This window comes from Opisthorchis viverrini, assembly GCF_000715545.1.
Source record: "Opisthorchis viverrini unplaced genomic scaffold opera_v5_36, whole genome shotgun sequence".
NCBI lineage: Eukaryota > Metazoa > Platyhelminthes > Trematoda > Opisthorchiida > Opisthorchiidae > Opisthorchis > Opisthorchis viverrini.
The window spans coordinates 2,041,915-2,052,507 of record NW_008751692.1 but is presented as its reverse complement, the minus strand read 5'-3'; the positions used below and the strand labels follow the sequence as shown (position 1 = coordinate 2,052,507).

Sequence of the window (10,593 nt, the reverse complement as noted above, 5' to 3'; positions counted from 1 at the left end):
AAGCCCTTATGCAACCCTGCTTTCAACATCGCCAAGACGACATCGAAGCAACCTCCTGTGGTGACACAGTCGAATGGAGCAATGCCTCCTTCAGCATGCTGGCAATGCGGCGAATGGCATTTTGTGCGATTGTGTCCATACAAAAAGCACAAATGTTCAGTGTGCAATCGACGTGGGCACAAGGAAAGCCAGTGCCGGACGCGGAAAGCTAGCCAAAGACGCAGTCAACCCCGGAGGTCACGAAGCAAACGGAGCCAATCAGAACCGGAAGTCCGTGCTGTGGTGTTGGAGACCATGAACCAACTACCCGTGACTTTTGACGCGGTGCGAGATGCCACCAAAAATGACAGCATATTACAAAAGGCAATGGAGTACCACCAATCAAGCTGGCCAACAACCAGTCCACCAGGGGAACTCCGGAAACTTTTTCAGCGACGGAGTTCATTATCTGTTGTCAATGGCTGTCTTCTCTTTGGTGACCGAATTGTCATTCCCACCGAACTTCGTCAACGGATCCTAGCACAGTTCCACAGTGGACATCCAGGGATAAGCCGAATGAAGGCTCTTGCTCGCAGCTATGTCTACTGGCCCGATATGGATGAGCACATTGAGCAGTTATGTCGGAGTTGTTTCCGTTGCGCAGCTGCCCAGAAGTTACCCAACCGACAGTCACCTCAGCCTTGGCCACAGCCAGAAAAACCATGGTCGCGCATCCATGTGGATTTTGCCGGACCAATTAACGGACAAAGCTTCCTCATCGTTGTCGATGCATTCAGTAAGTGGCCTGAAGTCTTTATTATGTCGGAGACAACAACGATGGCAACCATCACTAAACTGCGACATTTGTTTTCAATATTCGGTATCCCGGAAACTATTGTGTCCGACAATGGTACTCAGTTTACATCCCATCAGTTTAGCGAATTCGTTCGAAGACACGGCATCACACATGTTACTTCTCCACCATTCCATCCCCAATCCAACGGTCAAGCTGAACGGTTCGTTGACACCTTTAAACGTGTGTTGACAAAAGCAGAAGGGGAGGGGACCACGACAGAAGTGCTGGATACGTTTCTGCTGAACTATAGAGCAATTCCTAATCCACAGTCTCCGGACGGTCGCTCTCCAGCAGAGGTTATGATGAACAGACGGTTGAAACCTGCCCATGACGTTATCCTACCAACACTTACATGTTTTCGATCACCGACAAGGGGGAAGCCAACATTCCGGGCTGGCAACCGTGTGCTTGTGAGAGACTATCGCCCCAGGAACCGAAGATGGACTGTTGGATTCGTCCTCAAAAGAATCGGTCAGGTGATTTACAGCTTCCAAGTGGGATCATTGATATGGAGACGACATGTCAATCAGTTACGGCCGACTGAGTGCCAGATTCCAAAGGCGGAAGAACAGTTACTAGATCTCAACCTACTGCTTAAAACCTTTGATCTCCCAAGACCAGCACCTACAGCCAGTGCTACGCATGTACCGCTCAAAACAGATCCATTGCCACAACCAAGACGCCGTACCGGTCGCATCAGAAAAAGGGTGGAACCTTTACAACTTGATCCGCGTCGAAAATCTTATGTTGGACGTTCAAAAGGGGGAGGTATCAGGAAGGTCAGCTTCCTGAAAGCCCGGAATCTACGGAGACTCTCAGCTCCGCTAGATGTTGACCAGACAGACAACGTCCCCTCAATATGCAGCGCGTCACAGCCTTGTATCAAACCCAGACAGCGCGAGTCAGGGTTGTTCAAGGTCAGACAACGCCTCCGCAATATGCAGCACGTCGCTGCCTCGTACCAAAGCTAGACCGTGTGCGTCAGCATTGGACCAAGTTCAGACGGTGTCCTTCCAATAAAAAAGCTTGAGGTCGTTGTACTTTTCGCACTCGCGCTCTCGCAACCACTTTGTTGGAATATAGCTATTGTGTTCCCTTCCGTGAGCCTTTTTCTCTCCGACACTAGGCACTGGAGCGGGTCAGCAGCAGATACCACAGGCCGGCGAATCAGCAGATATAACAACTTCAGAATGGCTCGGTAAACAAAAGAACTACCAATTGTTTACCAAGCCCTTCTGAAACGAAGCCTCAGTTTAGATTGTGAATCATGTGGATTTCGGACACGACCTCCAAAAGCCACGAACCATGTTCTGGCATTTAGCCATAACCTGATCGATGGAACCCACCGGCTCAAGCGATACATATGTTTGTGGTGTTCCGACATTTCAAAAACAAGTTCTAGAATTGATCTTGTTCACGGTCTCTGATGACCAACCAATACCCATCTTGTCGACTTCAAATTAGCCCGTCCTGTCTGCACATGCTGTTCCGGATAGCATTTTGTCCACGTAGTTTCTCACATCGTTGGTAGTTGCGATGGGAGAATGAAATAGGGTTTCACTTGAGTTTTGTGTGATAGCTGTCTTGGACGACAAAATCACTAGACGCAGCATGACTGGTACCACTTCATTCAACAAGGCCCTTACGTTTTTGCTTCCCGTTTGGACCCCGGTTGGCTACACTGTTGTCCTAATATCCTCATTATCCACCTGCAATACAGACACGAACTTTAAGCTCAGTGGCTACACCAGAAGCATCGTTTAAAGGTAGGTCGGATGTTTCCTGGCGTTTCAATTAGTAGTCATTAAAACACTAGCTGGGACTACAGTTAGCCATGAGACATTCACGCACATGCCCTCGTTGACCATGTTCACCATAGCGGTAAACCGTTGACTGATCCCGCTGTTCTGTCGACTGAGAGACCACAACAACGGCCATCCGTACAACCAACGTTCCCCAAATAGCAGTTTTCTAATGTTTTGTGGTGTCCCAAACTAAACGGACTCGTGTGTTGTGCCACCCATCTTCGTTCGTACACCCTGAGGTTTCGTGGAGTGCTTACGGAAGACTGGACATCAGCTAATCTTTCACTATCTAACAAAAGTACATTCTGCGTTATGAAATGTTAAAATCTCTCAACTACGTTTTCTAATCGCTTGCATAAAGAAGTATGTATAACGGCGTCTTAGTAGGAACAGTGACCGACCAATGTTCATAAAGATTATGAACTATGACCATGGTAAGTGGAGCTGTTGAGCTCAAATCTGACCGCTCAGCGAATGCCAAAACTGCTTGGTGACGATCGCGAGGCAGGATATTAAACGCAGCACTGGGGTCGATCACATGATTTATTGTGATCAGGTGCCTTGCAATCGATCAACCCGATCCAGATTTGGGTATACGGACTCATTGCTCTGCCCATACCTCTACTGTGAGATGTGCTCACAAACTGGCCGTTCTGTTCGACCTATACAAATCAGCTCAAAATGACGGCGGGCAAACAGCACACGATTTCCTGAACCAGTTTCTGTAGTTAGCCAAATTTCGAATAAACACATTCTAAACCCTGTATCTCATGAACAAGAGTCGAAAGAAGATACACCGGGGCGTCCGCTTCACCGCACGAAATCCGGTACACCGCCTTAATAACAATAAATAATCTGTCACGTATTGTACTCTTTCGGTTCATGACTGCGACGCCGCTCGAAGCAAGCATGGGAGCTCCTGGGCCTATACAGAAGCAGTTCAGATGTCTGATTTGGGTTTGAACCACGGACCTTCCGTCAGTAAGTTCGCGCTTTAGCTACGGAGCTGTCCCGAGCACCCTGCCTTGGATGCGCGGTATTCCGAATCACCAAACATTGAAATTGAAGAAAAAATGGCTTCTTTATGTTCCCGTGACATTCGCAGCAGACGTTGCAAGGCTGACTTAATATGTAGCTTAAGTTTATTTGTCACCGTTTGCGCCGACCTAGTTGTTGTTGTGCGTGGATTGAAACGCGAATGGTGCAATCATCCTTTCAACGCGTGCTTGCAATCATCACTGACTGTACACGACAGCGTCAATAGCTCTCCCGTGTCAAATGAACAAACCTCCAATCCTTGCATTTACTGGTGACAAAACTCTGTTAGCTAAAGTTACCACAAGTCGTTCACAGTTGGCATCCGATGACGATATTCACTTGGCCACGAGCCTGGAAGTTGTTCGATGCATGCACTTAGCGCAACCATTTGGTTCATTAATAGCGAACCCGAATGGCACACAATGTATGCCTCACTGCGGAAGTCATCGGGAAATAACGCAGCATTTCAGACGATTATCCTACCCGGAAATGAAGTCCCACTTGGCTTTCGGCAGGGCCGAGAATCCCAAAGGAGCACATGGCCGTTCCACTGTTATCCTATATACATCCCGAAGCTGCGTTGGTTGGGACATGTGTTGCGTATGCCGAACCATCGTTTGCCGAAAAGAGTACTGTTTTCCATGCCCAACCCAGAGTGGCGTAAACAGAGAGCTGGTCAACCCTTGACTTGGCAGAGGATTATGAAGGAGACCACGAAAAACTTGGGTGCTGTCGGTGCTACTCGCCTTCCAGGATGGGGACCGCGTCGTCCTCACTGTGCCTGGTTGGAGACACTACAAGATATGGCTGCCAACCAATGTCAGTGGCGTTCTTGTTGTCAGTTTCTATCCAGATCGCCTGAGTGTCTGGAGGTGTAGGCACCTCGGAATGATTGTGGTAAGCTAGCACTAAGTCCCTTCCCCGCCCATAGTTACTGTTTTCTTTACAACAAGACCTTCAAATAAATCATGGTTGTACGACAGTGAAGCATCGGTGTTGAACACCGATGTCATACTGTTGATGATGATATGTACATCCTCATAAACAGAGAATCACTCTGTAATTGCTTGAGTTTCTGCAAACAATCGACAATACGCGACTACCTAGCGAGTCCGGGTTGGATACCACCCAAATACAAGAGGCTGATCACCAGGTTGTGGCATAATTTGTCTTCCAGTGATGTGATCTGCTTCACGTGATCCGGTGATGACTAGTTCCCCAAGGGAAGATTCTTCGCCAGAATGACCGCGTCACTTGTGCAGTATTTTCCTCTCTGATACTCAAAACACCACTTGCATGATGGGTCCCGTTTGTCCGAAACGTGACAGTTGAACTCCCAGCAGAGGCGACTGTTTCCCTGACTGATGGAGGAAAACTCAATACAACGGTGTAAAACGATTCTACATTGAATTCAACAAAGACATGCTGTTGCATTTTTCCAGCGTCTCTTCAAATTGCATGCGTCCAGATGACAACATGCGTAGGCTTAAAAAAACAACTGATGAAAGGAAAAAAAGCCGGAGAAGTCGAGTTTCATCTAAAAAGAAACAGAATGCATTGAGTTACCTGGAATGAAAGGAAGCCAAATTGAGGGCGAAGGAATCGGCCGGTGCGGACGATGAGGCTTGTAATATGAAACAGTAGTACTCTGTAGTTGAGCAGAAGGCATTCGGGTGAAAAGGTGCAGAAAAGGAGTGGAAACAGAGCCGCAAGACCTGAGTAACCTTCAGCTGCTCAGTCCAGAACAACGACTTTGAGAAACAAGGAGTAGCGAGGTGGAATGCTAGAAAGTCGGGGCTACCAGTTCCGTGCGCAAAGGACTACAGTTTGAGATACATTCAGATAGGTTCAACATAGTTGGAGGGCAACATGCCAAATTGACCAGTTCGTTGGACCGTGCCGTACATCCAGCCTTCTGTGATGGGATCGCCGTTCAGAATGATATCTCCTTCGATGAACGTCACTTCGTCATCTTCTCTGGCTTCGTAGTCGTACATTGCACGATATTTCTACCAACGAGAATAAGAGGAGTAATTTTAGAGAGAAGAAAGGCAAATCAATTCAAATGAGCACGACCCAACTTAAGGTCACAGTAGAAACGAAAACCTGAAAGGGCGTAGTAAATTTATACAGTTTGGCCAACTCTCGAGATAAGTCAAATTGTGGAGACTGACTACTGATACACAATGGCCGGGCAGAGTTTAGAGTCCTTCTTCACCACGGTGGCTGATGCGACAAACCAGGAGAGAACAAACACCAGATTCGGAACCCTGACGGGGTAACTGAGAATGCTAGATAAGCATTCTGTTCCAGTCGTTAACCAGGGATCACGTAGCCAAATGTTCCGCTTTTATAACTGCTAAGCACAGGGACCTGTATTCGTCCTCTCCGTGCCCATCAGACGAGCTCCGTTAGACGTTATCATCAGCTGTGTGAGGATTGTCGTACAGCGGTTAAAACTGTCACAGTTTTCGAAAACATTTGGTGACAATCGGTAGATTTTTTGCTGGGCAACGTTTCGCTTTTGACACAAAAGCTTCGTCAGGTCAAGTGACTAGGTTCCGAGGTTGATCGAGGTTTAAGGCGGAAGGAGAACCAATCAGCTAAGTCAAGCTAAATCTCTGTTAGGTGTCGGCCGAAGGACTTTAGTGTGTCAGAGTGGTTGAACAAGTGTTGGGTCCGTGGGGAAACCTACATGCGTTTGGGTTCAGCCTAGGGTCTAGTTCTTCCGGCTCGGTTCATTTCGATGGGTCCTCTTGAACTTCGTTTGAACCTTCTGTCAGTCTATGTGGGTGAGCTAGTGCTAAGAAAGTTGTGCAGAGGGATGCTGTGATCTTTAGTCGGTAGGGGTTTCCACCCTCACCCCTCCCCCGTTTTTTTTCTAATGATCCTAAGTGGATTGACAACCACACCATCACGTGTCAACTCGGCTTATCTAAGACCGCTTTCCATACGCTCGCTAGCTCCACACCCTCGATTCTATTCACGCTGTGATGCTTAGTAATTCCCACCGCCTCGGCTATCAGCCGCTGTGGTGTGAATAGCAGTCCTCGTCTTGAAACTTCCACAGTCGGTCACAATTTTGTTCATCGATGATTTGTGGAGATTGGGTAGACAGCCGCGCACTGGAGGCGGTAGCTGACAATTTAGGCGCAAACACAGGGTTGTCACTGGGGAGATTGGGAGGGGAGCTATGCACTGATGTCAATAGTTTGGATGCACAAGCACGATTGCAGGCGCGACTGGGCCATGTCTGACAATGTGCCTAAACACTGATGTATCTCGTTGATCATTAACGCGTTCAACGCTATGGTATCAGAACCCGGGGAGAGTTACGGTGGCGAACCGCCAGTCGGTCTGTGCAAGCGTGCAGGTATTGTCCGCACGAAAATCTGGCATGCATTAATCATATCCAGTGGCCACCTGCTTCTGACTGACGGTTCAAATGCACCCTCCCAGTGCGCTCGCGACGGAATCTTGCCTGTACCAGCTGAAAAAGCTTTCATCCTATGTCATCCATTGGTAATATACAGTAGGCCGGGTGTTGTGCCTCTAAGCCCGTTTTGTTATCAACTCCAAGTTCGTTTTTACCGGTAAATTGCGTATGGTGACATTTTCGGAGATGCTACATGGCGGTTCAGGCTGTCAGTTTCTAACCGGCTGTCGAGTTCCAGGTGTAGACACTTCAGATGTTTATTGTCGGTTAGCCTTACGTCCCCCTCCTTCCCCAATTTCTATCATAAGGCCTTATTCAAATAAATTGATGCGGTGTTATGGATTTCCTTTGCTGAAATACCGCAACTTATTCCAACACTACCCATACTATTTAGGAGACCGGTAAAGGCTACCGTTTTCGTATTTCTTCAGGCTCATCAGGTGGGGCCATTGCTCAAACTCCCGTCAGGTCGGCTTGTTTCTTGGACAGCAATGCGTACACGTGTAGCGATGAGCAATCAATTACAAACTAAGCTGATGTTGAGGAATTGACCTGAATCCCTTGCTTTTGAATGGTCTTCAACTGAATTTGCCGCCCGTAGTTACTTTGGGACGATATGCTATCCAAACCTGTTTCAACGCTGTCCATAAAGTCGTTCCAGCTGAATCGACCTATGTGCAGCATGTTCAGTTGAATACCATTTTTAAGAAAAAACTGGAGATTCAGATGAACGTCTGTTGATTCGTCCGTCAACATTAATTGCTAGCTGAATTATTTAGCTACGAACCGTGCGCCAAAGTCCAATGGATCCAACCGTCACAGTTTCGACCGCTGAGGATAAGGAGACTAAGGGAACGAAAGCCACACGTAGGCGCCTGAGCTACGACCACCGAACTCACTCACATTGCCAATATTTCGACAAAAGGCGAACAACAGTTGACGTTTATAAAGAGACAACTGGCAACTAGCAACGCAGGATAACGGGTCCTGCGTGAGAGAATCAATTAGACGAATTTCGCACTGTTTCTAGCTAAGCAATCGTGTTGTTGAAGTAGACAGGAAAGGACCCGCAGTTATTCGTATGAGCGATGCTCATCCGCTTGAATCAGTCGGTTTCTCTGAGGATGACAGGGGATGCATTGCTGCCCAAATCTGAAAGAGGGTATGAACAAACCTAGCTTGATAGATTGATATCTCGAAGGAAGGGAGGATGATGCATCGCAAAGAAGCCGAACCAACCTCTCCCAAGACGCGTGGCAGATTTAAACGAAACTAAATCCAGAGAAGCTGCTCGGAGGTAAAAAGAATGCTGCAGCGCGCCGCATCTGAACAAGCTACAACTGTGTATAAGGTACTGGAAGTAAATATGAGTCATATTAGCACCGAAAAAAAACTGGTGAACTTTTATCCATGCCTAAATTCATGGAGGACACGGTGCCTGATTCGAAGCAGGTCATATCAATGGCAACAGCAGATGCAGAGAACACGAACGGGAAAATAAGAGATTGGTGCAGGTGGGCTCCGACCAGATTGTTCACACGTGCCAGTGGGGTGACGTTCCAAAATCAAATCAGCCTTTGAGTGAGCAATGCTAGGTGGTGTCACGATTTTTGTTGAGAAATTTGGACTGCAGTACTAAACGAATCTTGAAGCTACACGCCAGCACACCTCTGCTCCTGGCCAAACTCGAGCTACTATATTCCGACCCGCCCCGCTGACATTCGTGACCGCTGATCTGAAGTATGTGAAAGTTGACCAACACAGCATTGTCACAAGCAGTGCTTCTGACATGCTCTGCACATTCCAAATGGTCAACTAACTTATTTTAGTGAAATACACTCGTTTGCAAAATGAGCTCAACTCAGTGTGCTGCACAAAACACAGCCTCATGTCTCAGTCGGTACGATATTTGAGACATTGCAGTATAATCTTACCTGCGAGAGGGACGGAACCGGTGGGCCATCGAGTGGGTTTCAGCGATCGTCAAGCAAACACAATCTTACCTGCGAGAGGGACGGAACCGGTCGTGGGCCATCGAGTAGGTTTCAGCGATCGTCAAGCAAACATGGTGTTTGTGCATAGTTTCTTTGTCAACTGCAGATAGTTTTATACAATGACATAAAATGAGACCAAACTGGACTAAGAGATTCGTGCTCGAAGGTGAACTGAGGCGGTAACGACGCCCACATCTAGACAACAGAAAAGTCAGTGTGCTCAACCAATCCAGGCTGTAAGGCGGCGATATTTGGCGAGAAGTGCCTGAGCATTTCAGTAAAAGTAGACCTTCATGTTCTTATACCCACCGTGAAGGACCGAGAGGCTGTGCTCTTCAGATAATATTCGCTGCTCAGAGTCTCCGTGGATAATGTTGGCCACCTACAGGCATAGCTGAGCCCGTCAACGAGATCGACGTACTGCCGCACCGCAATGTATTTGCTTCGCACGGCACTGTTGGAAACTCACCATAAGGTCGTATGCGGAGCGAAAGCAGTCAGAAAATGTGGCACACGAATAGAAACATAAATATTGGGCAACCAAACTTATCAATTCAACTCATATAACTGTATGGGGGCCGACAGTGGCCAACTAATCGTGAGGTCAACAAGATGACTTTTCGATCACACGACTGCGTACTCAATCACGCTTTATCTGACTAAAATATCGGCATGCAGGGAACACGAGGTGAATATTAGGAGAAAAGAAATAAGCAGCGTCTAATTAGATATGCGCTTCAAACAATAATCAGGCTACGACAGGCTAGGCCTGTCGAATACCACTGAGCAACTATTCACGTGGTCCGGTTTCGATCGGTTTGGAATGTCTGGATCGGTGGACTCAAACCAGGTACATATACATACGGAAGTTGATAAGAGTTAGAAAATCAGGCTTCTCAGCTGCGACATCCACTTCCGACATACCAACAATCCGGACCCGTTATACACACCAACTCACATTAGATTGTGTGCCGAAGTCTGAACGCGACAGCAACACGTAACAGGCGGTAGAATGCTGGAGATTGTAGTTCGCTTGGATTTGAAAAGCAAAGCACAATCCCTGCATACTGCACTTTCGATTCCGACCTTCTTAGGGAGCTAGTCGCAACAGGGTGAGAAGGATGCATCGACTAAATGAACGCGCCCAAGGCTCACTCTGTTTGCTGGATAGAATCTGAGTTTTCGTGACCACTACAAGTACACTGATGGACGTAACTACCTGAATACTCAAGGATTAGCCCGCCTGTATCATTCAAAGTTGATTAGAGCTACTCTCTTCCCACAAGTTTCGCCCCGGAGAACGTAAATAGTAACATCATCTGAGAGGTATCAGAGGAAACATAGTGAGCACCTAGCTTGATTTTTTATACCATTTTGCGTCGCGGTCCCTGAATCTGAAGTGTGTATCAAGCTACAGTAAGGGCTGTCTTGTTGTATGGCTGTGAGACTTGGCTTATTCGAGCAGCGGAACTGAGACGTATTCGG

The 10,593-nt window shown here is 47.5% G+C and overlaps 1 protein-coding gene across 1 annotated transcript in view; it reads right to left on the bottom strand.

Moving 5' to 3' along the window:
- Window positions 1-4,942: 4,942 nt before the first annotated feature.
- Window positions 4,943-10,593, bottom strand: part of T265_13097 (hypothetical protein) — a gene marked incomplete at both ends in the record, with an annotated part of 43,318 nt that continues 37,667 nt past the window's right edge. The window contains one exon of the mRNA XM_009167154.1: window positions 4,943-5,687. Coding sequence (XP_009165418.1) covers window positions 5,517-5,687 — 171 coding nt within the window. The remainder of the gene's footprint in view (window positions 5,688-10,593) is intronic.